Source organism: Anser brachyrhynchus, assembly GCF_964034855.1.
Source record: "Anser brachyrhynchus genome assembly, chromosome: 11".
NCBI classification, from domain to species: Eukaryota; Metazoa; Chordata; class Aves; order Anseriformes; family Anatidae; genus Anser; species Anser brachyrhynchus.
Genome location: NC_137706.1, coordinates 12,530,773 through 12,549,346, shown reverse-complemented (window position 1 = coordinate 12,549,346; position 18,574 = coordinate 12,530,773). Strand labels below are relative to the sequence as shown.

Sequence of the window (18,574 nt, the reverse complement as noted above, 5' to 3'; positions counted from 1 at the left end):
TGGATTGAAGAAGTATCAGCCAATCATTCAGAAATATGAATATTGGGGAAAAGGGAGGATGTGAAAGAGAAAAAAAAAAAAACACTTTTTTTTATTCATGAGGTAACAAATAATCTCATTCCCGTTACCGTAACACAAACTGAAAAATTCAATCTGTACTGTGATCTCTGATGGAACATTACCAAATATTTATTTGTCCTCTTCCTTTAAGACCACATTAAGAAGACAGAACCCAAGAAGTCTGACATGTTCCCATTCCACCGTGTCTTCAGACATTGGATCACAAGAAGGTGTCTGAGTAAACTTTCTGCAAATGTTTTATGGACCCATGGTAATTTTATGCTATACTTCGTCTGCTGTTACTCAGTTAAAAAGATTATTAGAAATTCTTCTGGGATTCCAAGAGAGCCAAACATTGTCACATAGCATACAGAAATGAAATGCACAGAACCAAATTAACAGCTGATACAATTCCATCAAAGTCAAGAGAGAGTAATGTAAACCAGCTGAGGACAATGCACAATGTGCCTGGGGTTTGGATGGAGTGGTCAGAGAAAATGGATAGACAAGGAATGTCCAGACAAGATGAGTAAGAGCCAGGAAGAATATGGAACTGGGGATTAGGAGAAGAAAGCGAGAGAGACTGGGAAGGAGCCAGGGAGACTTGAGGGACTAAAAGCCACTTAGCTAGAGGAGCCTGAGACTGGCTGAGTGGGAAAGGCGGGAAGATGGATCTGATAAGAAGTGCATAGAAAAGTGTCTGTGTGGGAGGTCTGGAACTAGCTGTGCAAAAAAAAAAAAAAGAAAAAGAAAAAGAGAAAGAGATGTGGATCAGGACTGAGTCTGGGTGAGGCACCTGGCAAGATGGCTGGGGACAAGAGCATTGAGAAAAGAGATTGCAGGGCAAGAAGGCCAAGAAAGGGAGACATTTGGGGAATTGGGAAGGACAGGAAGGAAGTGACTGCAATTACTATCCGTGCAAATCCAGTGAGAAAGACTGGGCTTAGACAAGAAGGCTGTAATGAGAAGTTTGAGGACAGGAGAGAAATTGGGTCAGCATGGCAAACGGAAAGGAAAGAGCACAGTTTTCTTTCAACAGAAACAATAGAAAGTGGGTATGGAAAAAGACATCAAAGGGCCATCCACTTCACCACCCTCCCTAAGGCAGAATTGGTTATACTAGTCAGTCGTTCCTGATCTTGTGGCTTAGGTAAATCACTGTATTTCATACACTGTTTCATCTTTGCTTTGGTGCTTTGGCTAATGATAAATGTGTGAAACGTTTCTCAGCTGCTTATGCAAAGAAGAACTATCAAATGCATACACCGCAGCTGGCCAATTGGTAGAGCCTACCGTGGAACAGTGTGCTGAAATTGTTGATAGAAGATGTTAAATTTTTGCAGCCTTAATATAGCTTGTACTGGTATAACAGCAAGGGGTGATGAACTTATGCACTGCTGTAATGAATGTGTCCCGCTCACAAGCGGTTTAGGAGCTACTGGCTAGTTTACAGCTGGCCATTACACTGGTAGTCAGAGACAGAAGTTGTCTGCAGGTAAATGGTCCTACTTAACAGCTCCTCCTTTCTGCAGTTTGCTCCCAGAAGACAGCACATTTCTTGCTTTTTAAGCATGGTTTCTGTGATACCGTATCTACAGAAGAGAAAGCTTTGGAATAGGCCCTGTCTTCCTATTTCTGTTTGAACTTGACTGGGGCTAATATGGTCTAACAGAGAAATCTCTGTAAAATCAATTAATTTCTTTTGTCTTTCATATTTCAGACAAAAACAAAACAGACAAAAAACCTGACACGTACTCGTAAGAAACTAATATTGTGTGTCCTACTTACAGATAGCAAAATGGCCTCTAAAACACCCTTCCATCTCTCTTTTCATATAATTCCATGACTCTATGGGAGAGCACATCCCGCTATTCTGCTGTATAAGCACTGAAGAGAGGATTATCGCAAATCACCACGGTTGCTAATTTTTTAGACATAATTTCACGGTGGACTTCGACTCTGAGCCAATGTCCAAGTACTTGAGCATAACCCACATAAACTCTACACAGTAACATTTACAGCCAAGCTATAGTTGTAATTTTTAGAGCCAAAATTATCCAGATCCTTCAAGTCAGCACAAGGTTTTGTGTGTTAAGTGAGCTGCTCCTGCAAATTAGCACTGGGTACATCTCTCTTGCTCGTGCTTTAAGCAGCTGGTCTGTGACTGGCTTCTCCTTCCCCCTGATCTCCCTGTATTCTGCTCTCAGACAGTTCATTGCTCATAGATAATAAAGCTACTTGAGACGTCTGTGTCAACCTTGTCTGAGCAATTGTATCTCCAGAAGACCTTGCTGAATTCTTGAGTACTCCCATGCACTGCTGTGCATAACGTTCCTCTCTGAGACAAGGAAAAAGGTACATTCTCTGCCTTCAGTCCTTGTCTCCTATGAAGGATGGGTCAAGCTTTATCCAATCCCACACACATTTCCCACCTGGATATACTGCAGCAAACAAAAATGCAGGACAGACTTACGTCATTTTCTAAGAAATTGAACATGCTTCTTTCAGCTAGTTCCTTTGACTCTTCAAATTTTTCTACTGCTTGTTTAACTTCTTCATCTGGTATCTTTCCAAGACGTTTCTTTTTATAATCATAATCCAAACGACGACCTTCTAGTTTCTTCAAATGATGCTAAATAAGACAGAACATTTAGGAGGAGGTCCAAAAGGGACAGGCCCATACAAACACATAGTGATTTAAGGAAGTTTCAGTTGGATCCAATTACAGGGATATGCAGAATCAAAAGAAATGCCAGGCTGAGATTATCCAGTCCATCCCTTTGATCTAAGGCAGCATCAGGTATGTCTGGGACTGCATACGTGAATGAAATTTTAAGTTGTGTAAACTTTAAATAAACAGTCATCTGGTAGGACCTGGGGAACTGGCTACCTTGATTTGGTAATCTTAGGCACCCAGGTCATGAGATGGAGCTTATTAAATGTGCAACACCTAACATTGGATCCTGCTTCTAATTTAGAAAATCCAAATGTGCCCCCCGTGTTCTATACTTAAATGAATTTTACCTCTTGAATTATACACAATATGACAGCTAACAGTAAGAGTTATTTTCCCTTCTCATTCCATAAGCAGTATTCCAACCAATCTTATGTTCTTGCTTTCTTTGTTAGGTGTCAACCTGACACTTCTATCTGACATCACTATACAAGCTTTTCTGTTGCCAAAAATCACGGGATTGACAGACTAACAGAATGGACTCAAAGTGACAGTACAAAATGCTCATTAAAGCTAACATTAAACAATTTCTTTTTATCAGTCCAGAAGAATGACAACTGAAAACGGTTATGTATCATAAGAGACAGCTATAGACATCAAGGCATTATTACTAGCTTTTTGCTCTGCTTTCCACATACATGTAAACAAATAAAACAGCTTTCTTTTCTGCATTTCATCAGGGAATTAACTTGCTTATTACCAGAGTCTATTGGAATCAGACTCAGACAGAGACTGCCTGGCTTTCTTTTGAATTGTCATTTTGTAAACAAAAGCACTGAAAAAACCTAACTTTAAACGTTAAAAATATGTTCCTCAGCATCTTATATTTTTCCCATAGAGGAATATGGCACTCAACATTTTAAGACACTTTTGAGATCACTCTGTGATTGCCCTGAATGGCCTTCTTCAACAATCAAATTCAGCCTCTATAATAAACAGCCTTAGGCTGACAGAGAGAGGTGGCAAGACAGGATAATCAGTCACGGTAAATCGCAGCCCACTCACATGTTCAGAACAATTAATACAAAATGTTGGTTAAAATAAAAGAGCAGAAAAATACAGAATACGATTTTCTTCGTTGTCCTTCTTGCACCGGATGTACAGGCAATACGGCAAACTGAGCAAGTTAGACAATAGAGAGAAATAGCCAGACATTGTTTTTAAGCAGATTTCATCACTATTTTGCTAGAGACACAAGCTTAAATGCAGTGAAGTTTATTTGCCTTTTTGCTTCCACAAAAAAACCACTCAGAGAACTAGGGTTTAATTGACTTTGATTACTGATAAATTAAGCTTTACCCTGGAAAACTTACCCCAATCTCTTTTAAATCTTTGTCCTGCAATAACTGTAGAGGATCGATGAAATTTTGTTTGACATTAATATCAAGTGAGTCCTTCACTTCTGCCATTTGTTTCATGCTTTCACCAGCATCCAGTAGTGCAAGGCCTATGGTAAAGAACATGCTACTTATATCTCAATATATGTAAAACAAAAAATGTGTCTTATGATACAGATCTTTCAAGTATCTTTGTATCTGCTGTAGGATGTTGAAAAGTAAAAAAAATAATGTAAACTATGCACTTGATTTTCTCCTACAGAAAATTAGAACTGGAATATTTTGCTCTATAGTATATTCTGCAGCATCAACATCTTCCCCTATACAGCACCTCCTTGGGTTTTTTTGAGTCCTAAGTTCCTATGCCTACATAGCTCTTACTACTTAGGGAAGGGCCTTTGTGTGTGGAACTGCAGATCTTAACAACAGGGCATAAAGAAGTCAGCCAGCTCTGAATTTGGCTTCTGCACACCGTCGTAGCCCAAGCCAGAGTCCTGTAGCCCTAGTCTGTGTTCTTTCCCAAATATGGGACTCTCCTTTCCTCATGTACATTTTTTGTAGTTTTCCTCTTAATCCCAGCTGTATCAAAAAACACCCACTGAGTAGCTCTGTGACAGTGCTTCAAGTTTGTTCCAGTCAAGCCCACACATTGTGCATGCTCAGCAAGCAATGCCTCTGTCAAGATTTTGGCCGTGAAGTTTCAGCATATTTTCAGAGGAAATAGGTAATATTTGATTTACCAAAGAATTGTAGCATGGCCAAGCTGGAGTGAATCTTCACAAAAACAAGAAAATGCATGTTTAAGCATTGCTCAAGCATTGCTCCAAAGCACAAAGACACCAAAAGCACCCACAGTTCCTCCAACCCCCAAGATTTTTTTCCATTAATTTAACTCTTGAATATAGGGTAACCATTTTTATTTAAAGGTTAAAAAAATGCATTGCATCAAAGGATCACTCTAAATGATTTACCTCTGGCAAGTTAGAAACTAAAATGTTTAGAGACAGCAATAGTAACAATCTACCTGCAACAGAGGCAGACAAATATGTAGAAGCAATGTGTATTATTATATCAATCATCCCCTAATCACTATACTTAGCTTTCCCTCTTACCTGGATCAGCTATTTACATAGTTTTTCACTGAGTAATATTCTGCGAAGAGCTTTATACTGAAATATTCTCAAAGGAGGTACACAAACTCACCAAACATAGAATCATCGCCAAGCTCTCTGCCATACCGTATCATGCAGTCTCCTAGGAGTCCTTCTGTCTGAGGGTAGCCTGTGGTTTTAACTTGTCCCCTGATCTTTGACATAGTGTTAAGCATTCCCAGTTTGGCCCTGTATGCTAATAAGAACATGAACAAAAAACAGACAAAACATTTTTTAAATTAATATATTTAAAGCAATAAATTATTTAACAAGCAACCTCACGAAGCAAGTCACTAAGTTAGTCTATAGACCCATAAGCTTTTTGTTGTCAGTACTTCATAGTCAATGTTGAAGTCAGATTACATACAGCAGTATGGGTCACATGAAACTGTTTTATTCAAAGCTGAGTGGGCATCATCTCTCCAGGCAGTTATATAGTGGGAGTGCTTATTGCCTTCTGCTGATATTCACCAATATTCACATTCCCTTGGGTATTTTTCTTTGTGGATTTCTCTATTAAAAGCACTGCAGAAAGCAAACACGAAATGGATACAAGAACAGATGAAGCCATTTTAATAATCTTGTTTGTGAGAGCTTTACAGAACTTTTTTCCCTGCTTTTTTCTTGCTTCCACTATTCAAGACAGTAAGAATTTATTTTGCAGAAAGGCTGGGTACATAACAAATTAATAATTTATTGTTAGCCTGCACATATCATGACAAAACTATGCAATTATTCTTGGAATGTTTTTCTAATCTACTCCTTACGATTACCTCTCAACAACTTCTTCAACACAGTGATAGCCATGGGTAGGGTATTCCTAAGGAATGTGGACCATGGTGACTAGCTGCATCTTGAACACCCTAGCTGGGCCTTGGTAAAGGGTTGAATACTACCATCCTTTTGTGGACACAACCCATTAAATGTTTCTTCTGTAGACATTAACAACCTATTAAACTTATCCAGGGACGTGCATCTCATAAGGCACCCAGAACGGACAGCTATCTCTGAAGTCATTGGTGTAGCTACTAAGTGTAAATTCAGTCAGACAGTTGTCAAAAAAATGAAGGTCCTTCCAACAGCTGGTTTGGACAGTCCATCAAGCTCTTAACAGCTAATCTTTGTGACCAACTGTAAACATAAACATGTACCCTTTCTTGTTTCTTAAACTAAAATTTGAGAAACCTCTATTAACTGACTACCCAAAATCCACTGAGACCTTGCAGTGTCCAGAAAAAGCAAAGCTTCACTCAGATTCTAGGTAGGCAAGTGACAGCCCTCTTCTCCATGGCTTCATAACCACCAGTATCCCGATGGCAGCAGTGCATGAGTTAAATTCAACGGCCTTTTATATCTCTGCTAAAAAAAAATGCTGGCATTCTCTTTACTTTAGGGATCCATATCCCACTCCAGGAAATCCAGCATAAATAACACAGGTGCTGTATTGCCGTCCCAGGCCATCCAAGACACATCATGCATGCACAACCTGTATGCGCCCAGTAAGACCAACATCGTGTGTTGTGAGTTGCATTGCAGATCAGACTTGCTGCACATAAACTTTACAGTTCCATTTTACAGTACAGTTCATTGTACACACTGCTGAGGGTCTCCAGACATCCAGAAACCTCACAATAATGACCTAATTAATCCACCTAGGATGAATTTCTGAGTAACAAGATAATGTTTAGCAAAATCTGACACCTACTTTTCTCTACCCTACCTGGATTTGGCTGAAGATACTCTGTGGATTTTGACAGCAGCTCTGCTACAGCTTTATTAGTAACATCAATTTTCTGAAAAAGAAAAGTAATCAAAAGTTAGCAAAAAGCAAGCCTGTTACTAGAAAGTTTGTATTTTGATTAGATATACTATTCTAGCTGATTGTGAAAATTTATTTAAAATAAAGCAAATGTGGTAGATTAAAATAAACAGTCATGCCACGGTTGTGACAAGATTGTACCAAAATAAATTTGCAGTTAGCACACAGGAGAAAAATTTTGTATCAAAATGTGGGGACCTACTTATCTCTCAAGCTCATAAGTCTCAAATGCTGCTTATGCATTCTAGGCTACACTTTTCCTGCCAACCCAATGATTGTTACTATGACTGCTTTTCTCCACAGTTGAAAAAGATTTAAAATTTCCTAGCTCACAGTCTTGGGGTCAGGGCCATTTAAAGCAGTGGTTTGCACTGTCTTCCCATTTAATAGTTTCTAAAATGCTATAAAATCACATTTCTGTGTTGTTTCTCTTTTCCTACCTCTGGGTCTGCATATTACTTTTCCTCTTATAATGCAGAGAAAGGAAATAATTGTTCTGAAGCCAAAGAAACTGAAACCTAGAAGCCTGTTTAGACCATAAATCCTAAATATGCATGTTGGAAAAAAAAACAACTCACACAAGATTTTTTCTTCAATCTGCCAACAATAAAAACTGTGACCTAGGTCCTCTATGTACATTTAAAATACATAGAAAAGACAATGGTGATAAAAAGCACTTAAAAGCTCAAAATGGAGAAAGTGACATTTACGCAGTTTGATTTGAAACACCCACCGCGAATAAGTCGATAACAAACATCTCCATTTCCACAACAATTCATATTAATTCCTGACTAACAAATATAATTCTGAATTAAAAGAATCTTTTCTCTCTCGCTAACTTCCCACATAGACAGAGGAAAAAGACAAGTCTCTCTTGGTGCTTTGCACCAGTCTTGGAGGAGCTTCCCTTCACTGTCAAGAGGTGTCCGTGGAACCAGCCTCCTCTGCTCAGACAGCCTTTCTGCATGTCTCTTCTCCCTTGGCTGAGCTGACAAGAATCAAGGATAAATTTGCACTTATTCTTACATATTTATGTTTTGAATTAAGTATTTCCCCCATGTAAATCTATAATACCATTCTAGCATATGAAATGTGAAAGACTTTTGATTTTGCAATAGCTTAGTGTTGAAAAACGTACGTTGCTTTCCTTACCCTTTCCATCTCTTGAAATTCTTCATCTAATTTTGTTCCTTCAGCTCCACTTATTTTTTCACTGAACAACTGTAAAAGACAAATTTCATAATGATAAAAAAATGCATCATTATTTTTAGAGAACAAATATCTCTGAGAGTCACAAGAATTCACCCCAGATTAGAAAATATACAACAACTGTGCAGGAGAAGAGTAACCTTCCTCTTGGAAATGAAATGCTTATTTCAATAGAAACGGAGATGTGAATTTACAACAGAAGTCATTGAAGTGACTTCTCATGCTTTAACAGTTTGTACCCTAAAGGCACAACCAACACTGCATATTTCAAGCAGAGTGACCAGAGTCTGTCTGCAGGCAAATCCAGAGTAACGCTTTCAGGGATATTTCTCCAGCTCTGTATATCTGAGTGCCTTCTGGTCCTTCATGCCATTAGGCCCACAGATACAACTCCCATCCATGCTGATGGCAATTACATGCCGTGCAGATCTGTGGAAGGAACCGACTCGGGAAAGATGCTGCACTGTGACCACCTGCGTGACTGAGCATTTTTATGACACTGAACACAAAAATGCCACACATTCTTCGGAAACTCTGAGCAATGGTTTGAAATCAAGGATTTCAGTAAACCTTCTTAAGACAGCTATAACGTTATCCACCTTTTGCATAAAAACTCCAGGCCATCAGACCTGAGTTTGGTCCTTACTAAATCATGGCTAGGCATAAAGAGTCCAGCAGCTCTCTGCTGGCTGCTTCTTGCAACGTACGGCACCTGCACTGCAACAGAATGAAAAAACAGGCAGATCCTTACCCAGAGTGACACAGCCTTTGAAAGCATTACGCCACTATGAGACAAGTCATTTAACACACATTAAACAAACATCAAACAAATTCCTGTTTTTGTAGGAATTATCCTAGTAGACATTTCTCTGCTTTAATGGACTCTTAGCACTGAATCTGTAACAGCATGATGTGAAACCCAGGCCTGGCTCATTGACTGCTGGCATTCCCCAAACCTGTCCCCAGTAAAGTGTTTTGTTCATCCTCAGCACCTTCTAAAAGAGAATTTATTTCCCTGAATTAAAAGGGCCTCGGAGACTTGCATAATCTGAAAATGTGTCATGCCTCTTTGCAGCGCAATGCTTCGCTCTTCTCAGCCGCAGCCTGCATGGCACAGGTGTGCGGGGAGCGCGCTGCCTCGCCAAAAAGCAGCAATGAGCTGATGAAGCAGGGCTGGGAGCTCAGCGACAGCTGACCTTGCACCAGCATCACTGGTGCCACACAGCCACAGGAATACACCTGCTTAAGGGAAAAGGTGAGTTCAAAGAGCCGTGCTACTAGTTACTTCTATTGGCTTTACAGTAAGACTCACAACTTTTGTGCTTGGTATGCCAAGCAGCCTACAAACTTCACAAGATTCTCTCTTTTCCAGAGCACTGACATAACAGGCACAAAAGCAGATCAGAGATGAGGCAGCCCAGGCACCAGGGAGCTGTGGCAGTCAGCACCTTCCCACCATCAGATGTCACCGCAGAGGAGCGACGCGAGGCCACGTGGGGAGGGGGACACTGCCTGCACCTCCGCAGGTACGTCTGAGGAGTCCTTGGGCAGGGGTGGAGAAAGGAGCTGTTACAGAAAGAAGCTTTTACAGAATGTGAAAAACTGCCTATCAGAAACCGTGCAACTTCTTTATGCTGGCAGTTTGTCTCTTTTCTGTGTAATGGTAATTCCTGAAACAATCAGTGCTATTTTCCACAGCCTCACACATGTTTTCCTTCTCCAGCAGGCACTGAACAGAGATCCATGGCTTCCTGAGCCCTCGCACGGCGATCCCTTTCAGAAGGCTGAGTGCAGCGGGGGAATTATTCTTCTTAGGCTGAAGTTGTAAAATCCACATTCAGCATCTACCCATAACTGTCTCATTATAAATAATCCATTTATGTGTTGGCAGAGGATAAATGCAGTGAGGTAACGTGATTGCTCGACTGTGAAAGCATAATTAATAATAAATTACTGCACCAAATGGCTATAACAATGAAATGTCCCGCCCTTGGAGAGAATGGAGCTGGACATTTCAACAAGAAGCAGGGTGGACAGGTAGAAAGTTCACTCACTAATGATAATGCCAGAGATCTTAAAGAAAAAAAGAAAAAAAAAAGAGAAAAGAAAAAGAAAACCACCCAACAACTTCACTGACTCACTGGAAGACTGACAAACTCTGAAGAATGCAGTTTCTCATCTGCTACACTGCAAGGTGATATGTTCTCAATAAAAGCCTTAAGGCGTTCTCCATTTACCCACTGGCATCCCTTAGCTCTCCCTGGCTTACCATTGGCTATACATGGTCACGCACACCTCCCTGGATTAGCAGTCCGAAACTTAGGCTTGCTGTGTTGTTGCTGGTTTTGCCAGGAGTGCAGGGGCTGATCCAAGGCATTTCCACTTGGCTGGCAGGGCTGCGCTCCCCTCCCAGCGTGCAGACATGCCAGCACCAGGCTGCAGCCTGCTCACCCTCCCTGCGCATGCATCAGCTCAAATACTGCCGTTCACCTTTAGTTTTGGTTTCTCTTCTGCAGTGTTGCAAAACTCCTCACTGTGTTTTAAACGGGTAACATTTGGTGCTGCTCAGCAAGGGAGAAACTGTCTGCAGCAGCCCTGAGTCACTCCTTGCATGGGGACCCCTGGGCTTGCTGAAGCAGCAGGGAGTGAGGAAAGCATCAGGGTTGGATCCAAGGTCACGGGACAACGGAGGTTTCCATGCACCAGCTCTCAGAGAGCAAGAGACATTCTGTATCTACAGTTTGTGGAGAGTAATGGAAAAATTGAATTATCAGCTTGGATGATGGGACGGAGCGCACTCCCAGAGCCTGTGGAAGACATCAGCCTGGTGTCTACGTTCAGCTTAGAAGGGGTTAGAACCTGGAGGGCTTTTCCAACTCACCCAACTGATTCTAAATCTGCATTTACAGTCTGTGGGAATGCAACCACACAGAGCCAGCCATGGGATCCGCAGACATGGTTTCATACATACACCAAAAGCTACCTAAATAATGCACAGCAAAATCAAGGAGCAAAAGAAAATCAAGGAGCAGAAGAAAAATGTTTGTTCACACACAAACATCAACGACCCTGCAGTTTCTAACCCAAGCAGACACTTTCAGTGAAAATTAATCTGAGCTCCAGTTTCCTTCTGAAAGGAGAATGAGTACCTCAGTGCTCACAGAGATATGGTAGACTGATTCCTTACAGTCCATAAACTGTTCTGAGCTTCTGACAGTAAAAATTGGTATAAAATTCTAATGGTTATCATTAAATTTTACCATGACAGCTTATTTCATATTGGTATAACCAGGACCTGCTTTACTATTCTCACGTTTAGAAACACAACAGCTTTTATTCTGATCACAGCGAATTTAGGAGTTATAAAACCAGTACTGCCACTCTTCCAATTAAAAGTCACAGGACACCAAATTAATCATTGCAAACGGATGCACAAAGGAGACAACTGCTGAGTTTTAATTCTCTATCTGCTGAGCATCATTTACATGCGTTAAATCAAGCAGCAAAATGCTTTGAACTTAAATAGAAGCCTGCCCAGCTACAGGGCCGTGTAATTACGAGGCAGCGTCTATCGGTGTTTGTGAGTCAGCTAATCAAAGGCGAAACTGCTGCCGTCACACAGAGCCTGTGCTCCGTGGGAGCCTGGAATTGTTTGCATGGGAAGAATGCTGATCTTCATCTCCAAACTAGGCAGCCAGGTGCCATGGTGCTGAATCTTTCATTACACAGGGACAGAGCCCAAACACTGGGCCTCTGAAACATCCAGATCACACCACGGGGCCACCACTCCCTTACTGCTCCAGTGCTGGGCCCGAAGCTAAAGCCATTCGGCAGAGCTAATTGGGGTTCCTCCAGATCACTATTTATGCCCAGGCACAGCTCCCCACCTGCAAAACGATAAAGTTTTCTTCCTCTCAGGTCTCTGTGCAACTCCCTCCATCACATTTGACTTGGTAAGAGTCAGTGAGGTTGAAGTAAAACAAAGCTACCCTTAAGCACAAACACAAAACCAGTTTCAAATCTCCCGTTTTACTACCACCTCTCCTTTGCAGTCACATGTGATAACTGCCGTGCCACAGTTCGTTACAGACCTTGCACGCTCAGTACAGCAGAAGAGAAAACCTTTTTGCATAAAGAAACACCACAGTTTGTACACAAATGCTCTCGGTTGCAGCTTCTTGCTAGATCCTGCTGTTGTTTGTAATAATGGAAACTGAAATAGCATGGGCTCACTGTGGAACTTTCTAGGAAGACATATCTAGGGAGAAACAAAAAAAAAAAAGAAGTTTTTGAAAGAAACCACTTCAGCTACAGTGATTTCTATTTAAGCTCTGTATATCCAACTATTGTTCAACATGCAAATTGTAATTTTGTTACACAGTCTTAAAAACCTGCAAATATTTATCTTCCGAGGAATTTATATTCCAAGAAACTCTCTGAAAAAAAACATTTTTTCCATAAACATAATATCCAGATTTTGTTCTCACACCTGTTCTTTGTTACTTTAATTTCTTTACGGTAATTTAATTTTCTTTTGATTTGTTCTCTTGTAACCAAGCAAGAGCAGAGCACACAAACTATCTGCAGTTTAAACTAAAGTCTACGCCTCAAGAAAACTCTGAACTAAAAAGGCCTCAAGCCTCCATGTAATTTTTCAGTACTTTTATCTGAAGTATGTTAAGATTTATACCTCTTATTGCACAGGAATGGTGTACTTCTCTGCTCTCAGATGGGTTGTGAAAACGAGCTTCAGAAGAACGCTGTCTTTTTCCAGTGCTTTGTATATCACGTCCACTAAATGTGAATTGCAATTCTTTTTCATATTTCACTAAGGAGGGTTACTGAGCACCAGAAACTGCCAAAAATATCCCAGACCAACAGAGAGCTGATAAAAATCTCAAAACAATTACCCTATTTTTTATATATCCACTGGGTATTTTGTAACACAAGTTAATACGGTTCTTGCCGGCCAATACCTGCGCACGTGCTCTGACCTTCTTTTTCACTTGCTTTGCCTTTCTTTTGCAACAGATGATTGAACCATCACAGGTTTTTTGTTCTTGAGCTCTATGTGTTTCAACGGTAGCTGAGTAAGTCCTTAATTAGCCAGCAAAACTCCCTTGTACATAACTGGCCAAGAAGTCATCAAATGCTATTTAATGACTGAATGAAAGACATCTTATGCTGTTAAAGACTGAGAGCTTTTATTGACCCTTCACCACGTAACAGCATTTATTTTGTTCTGAACGCGTATCTGTTGAAATTATCTGTTGAAACTTTAATGGCATGGAAAATTCCTTCATTTGTCATAAATATGCACGCTATCGAACCCAGGAGGCAAAACCTAGATTTTAAGGGGAGAAAAAAATATTTTAACTAAAAAGCCCAAAGCTATGAAAATATTCCCTCTAAAAACAGAAAGAAGCAATCAATTGGGAAAACTAATAGATTCATCCCAAAGCTAATACATAGAAAGCCAGGAAATAATGTAACCACCCTGCTTCAGTTCCCACAGAAACCTATCGCTGGGCCAAGCTGCACAAATGCATTAAGGCATATCTTCAAGTACTGCGCTCAGTGCAAAACACTGCATTCCAGCATGGTTAGTGCATAATAGCTACACTTCTCTTAATAAAGCATTAAACCTTTCGGTTATTGCCCTGCAGCCCCGTAATTGTTTGGTGTTAAGTCCTTATGCACAGATGTAATGCAATGTGCCAATACTAACGGCTTTCTGAGGAATTATTTTTTTTTTAATTACATGCCTGTCATAAGCATTGGGAAGAAAAGGATGGCTGGCAAGGTGTCTTCTGGCCGAAGCAGTGCTTCCTTGCAGTGTCCAGCCTGCTGAGGGAAGAGAGACTTTTATTTTATTTTTTTGTCCTTTTCCAGAATGCTCTTTCAGATTAGAGGGGCAAGGTGCTGGCCTGTCTTCCAGGCCAAAGGGGTTGGATGGCTACTTGACTTGTACTCAGGGCTATAGGGGTGGTATAAAATCTCCCTGAATTCATCAACGCTTGCACATGGATGTTTAAGGAATTGAGGCTAACAGCTCATGTGCAATTATAAAACGTCCTATACTATTTTAGAATTTATATGGGACATTAACACTGATTAAAAATTATAATCACGTTGCGGATACAAAGATTAAAAGAGCATTATGATGGTACCTACTGCAGAGTACGTTGTTATATGAATGCAGGGGGAAGACAAAAAAAAGTGTTACATACAGCTGGACGTTTCTCTTGCAGCTCCCTGCCCTTCACAAAGAGCTGAACCAGAACTTCAGAAGGTCACATCCACAGCCACAGGAATTCATGTTCTAGCATTTCACCAAAGATCTCTACTCCCAGATATTTCAAATAGAAATATAAATTCATCAGCTATAGTACGTGCCTATACTTCAAAGACAGCCCAAGACTGTGCTCACAGTCTTGAATAAAGGAAGGGCTTGTCTTACATCCAAGCTTCCCTTAGGGATTTGTGATGGATCCACTAGCAAATCCCATCTCAGCAGCAAACAAGAATCGCAGTACCCAACAGAGCTCTGTTTGGTTGGTTTTTGTTTGTTTGTTTTAAATATGAGGGATTTAAAATATAGAGAGCATTGTGCTACATTTGAGGCCCGATAAGATGCATTTCTTTAAAATGTTTCTTAAATATTCCCTAATTTTAAAAAACTTCATACAACTTATAAAAATGAAACGTAAGGCCTGAGCTCCATTTCATTTTCAACGCACAGTCTTTTGTAGGAAATTCCATTCTGTGCTAAAAACAAACAAACAAAAACTTCAAACCCAAAGCAAATAAACAAAACAAAACCCCACCACCTGGGCTCTCTATAAGGACACCAAAAATCTCAAGGGCCTGTTTCCCAAGCAAAACATACCATCTCGTAGAGATCTCTGGATCACACACACAAAGTTAAATAAATGAACAAAAGTACTGGCAGTGTTTTTTGTATACATGAGGAACATTCTTATCGCCACTAATATTTATGAACCGCTGATTTCATTATTTGTAACTTCTCACACAAACAGGTCCAGGAAGGTCACAATAGATTATTTTTACAAAGGCAGATGAACTGAGGTATAAAAGAATGAGATGAATAAAGAGGACTAGAGAAGAAATATGTTTGCAATATGACTCGCTGGGGAAGCAGGGACCTGAGGGTGTCCCCATGTGCAGCCTTCCTTCATGGTGATGCTCTGGTGCAACATGAAGTCAGCTGCGAGCATTTTCCTCTTTAGAGGCTGCCTGTAGAGACAATTACTATTAAGCCTACACTCTAAGAGGAATCCAATCTTTCACAGCAGAGCATGACCCAAAGTGTTGAGAAAGCCCAGCCAGGGGATAAGCTGAGACCGCTGCAGCCAGCCCTACAGCTGCCAGTATCAACAGGAATGGACCCAGCCCACCAAAACCCCAGAAGCTCCATAAAGACAAAACGACCCTCTCCCATCACAGAACGAGGCCTGCAGCCACCCAGGTGAATCAGTGGCGAGCCACCGCAGCTGAGCTGCAACGGCACAGCTCTGGCAGAGGTGCAGAAGTGGCAGCGCAGTTTTATTTAGAAAGGAAGCTCAAATTGTGCGAGCCGTGGATTCTGGGATCAAGAAAGCCCTTGCAAGCAGTGGTTCCTGCAGAAACATTTGAGCAATGACATGAAGCTACATGCACCTCCCAGAGATAATCTAAGACATCTATCTCTTCCAGCAACTCACCAGCTGCTCGGTGCGAGGTTCTGCTATAAAACTAACGGTGCTAGGGACTCGTAACCACGCAAGTAAGAATTCCCACTGATTTAAGTTCTTCTACACACAGTTCTTCTACCCCACTTAGTGGGATCTCTCCTAATTTAAATCAATTCACGTGAGTAAAGCTTGCTGAAGACACCTAGGTACATGTCCAAATGTATTTAATCAAAATAAGACTTTTGCTTTGGCAACCACACTGAAGAAGGAAAACGCTCAGAGCTCAAGCACGACATAAATGAGGTTACTGCTTGATGAGTGCCGCCTTTTCTTCAAGAAGGACATACACGATGAAAAAAAAAATAATGAAAAAAGAATGTGAAGAGTGCAATTAGCTGAACAAGCCCTAAGATTTTGCATAGTCAAAACAAAAGATTCTGCCAGCTGGGAGTATTATCACAACAGAAATTTTTCAAAAGAGAAGGGCATGCTGCTCTGGCAAAGCTGAGGTGAGATGAAGTGGCTGGAATTAAACAATTAAGTCAGCTGCAATAACAGGACAGTGTGTCAGCTGTGGTCCTGCACTTTATGAAAGCCACCAGTAACCGCAATGAAGTATTATATACTATACTATAGTATATATATATATATACACACACACACACTATACTATGGCTATACTTAGAACTCCCCCATGTGATTCATCTTCCTAATATGTTTCTTGTATGTAAGGGTATGTAAGGGTTTTTTTGTTTGTTTCTTTGTTGTTTGCCAGAATTCAGGGAACAGCAGACATTACACTATAGCTCTAATGCTCCTTAGAGTTGTTGCACAGAAAGCTAGACACAAAAAGTCCATGCCAGAAGGAGAGCTTTAAGTAGGGTCAGGAATGCTGAACACTTGCTGTTATTTGGTCAACACTTAAAATCCCGTACCCAGCTGATGCAATGAGTACACAATCAGGCAGCCATTTAAATTAACCTTATTAACAAAATCCTGCCAAAGTATGGGTAAATACAGACTGTGTAGTCTAGACTTCCACAAGCAAGTCTGTACATTGAGAAGGGTGCTGCCTCTCCCTCTAAGAAAGCATGCTCTTTTAAATGCCTCTCATTTGAGCACTTAACATATTTCTGAATGTTTTATCCTCGCTATGCAGCTGACAGTCTGACTCTTGCTGTGGCATTTCAGAAGTCTTGAGGTTCTCGTTAAAAGAGCCTTGTACAGATGATAGCGCTTACTCATCGTTCTGGATTGCAGACTTCCAGCTCCTAGCAGGAACCACTTGTTTGCCACTGCTACAGGTTTTGATGCTACAGGAAAAATGAGAAGCAAACTGGTACTGTTTCAACCACACATTCAAGCTCCTACGATGCCAGGAATTTAGGGGTAAAACTGGAAGCTTAAGTACTTGATTGAATTTGGGGTAAACTGATGCTTTGGCCACACAGTAAGTGGTAATTCTGCAGTTAGGATGCCAGTCCCAGATCTCCTTTGCCCTGAAGAAAGCTGTCTGACATAAAATATGCTGTACATAGTTCCAAATAGGCAAAGAAATTAAAAGTTACATTTACAGGATACAAATTGTGACTTGTCAATTACTGCACTGTCACTAAACTTTATTAAAAGAATGCAATTTCAGCCTTTGTTGGTGAACAAAATTAAACCATCTGAGTACACAATTTGTGCAAGGAAGGTCCTACCACTATTGTAGACTGTGTTAGAAAAGTGAAATGAGGAGTGTTTTCATCTGTTTTCTGTGTTCAAACTGACCACATTTCCTGTGTTGGATCTCAAAATTTGAGTGTTAATTCTCTTAAAATCTGAAAAATAATGTCAGCTTCCTGCTGACCTATGCAACCATGGACTGTTCTAGTCCCTAAATAATGTTAATATTACAAAAGAGGAAAATCAAAAGAGGAAAATTCCTTAAAAAAAAAAAAAAAGTTTTTTGGCCTAAATATGCAAGCAGTTGAGTAGCAGAAAGTTGAACAAAGTTGAACACAGTTTGCTCAAGACTGTGTGAAACATTTATGACCCAAATTAGGAATTGAATAAACTCTGTGCTGTCCAACTGAACACCTTCATTCCAAAGCAAAACTTAAAAAATATTACATAAAAGCTCCTTGAAATTGTATGCAAAGCAAGGAACTTCCAAAGTTCAAAGCCTCCATGAGGATCGTAAACCATTACATACAGTTACATTGGGGCAACATCTGAAAATAATACATCAGTAACCAAAATGTTAAATACTGATTATGCAAGTTAATAGTGGAGCTGCTCTCCTGTGCTGACAGGGAGATTAATGGACTATTAGCAAAACTATGAGGGAAATATTTTACAAAATATTCCCTAGTTCAGTCACTTCTATACTTATTTTGTCTCCGTGAGTTTTAGCTTTTTTTTTTTTTTAAAATATATAAATCTGCCAGAGCTCAGCAACAAAACCACGCTAAGCTGGATTTTGCAAAATTGATGTCTTAACAATAAATATGACACCTAACAACATCATGCAATTAAACCTGCTGATAGGTTTCAAAGAATACCCTTTTCAGTGCAAGTCAGAAGGT

At 40.4% G+C, this 18,574-nt stretch overlaps 1 protein-coding gene and 1 long non-coding RNA gene across 3 annotated transcripts in view; one reads left to right on the top strand and one right to left on the bottom strand.

The window, feature by feature from the left end:
* The window catches only part of SH3GL3 (SH3 domain containing GRB2 like 3, endophilin A3), a 53,271-nt gene that overhangs the window by 8,786 nt on the left and 25,911 nt on the right, over positions 1-18,574 (bottom strand). For both annotated transcript variants that reach the window (XM_080607186.1, XM_080607185.1), the window contains exons 2-6: positions 8,254-8,322; positions 7,003-7,075; positions 5,335-5,478; positions 4,108-4,241; positions 2,534-2,692 (exon numbers count right to left, since the gene is read on the bottom strand). In XM_080607186.1, coding sequence (XP_080463312.1) covers positions 2,534-2,692; positions 4,108-4,241; positions 5,335-5,478; positions 7,003-7,075; positions 8,254-8,322 — 579 coding nt within the window. The remainder of the gene's footprint in view (positions 1-2,533; positions 2,693-4,107; positions 4,242-5,334; positions 5,479-7,002; positions 7,076-8,253; positions 8,323-18,574) is intronic.
* Positions 8,330-18,420, top strand: LOC308200823. The gene is made up of 2 exons (XR_013955840.1): positions 8,330-9,565; positions 9,683-18,420. It is a non-coding gene; the product is annotated as an uncharacterized lncRNA (long non-coding RNA).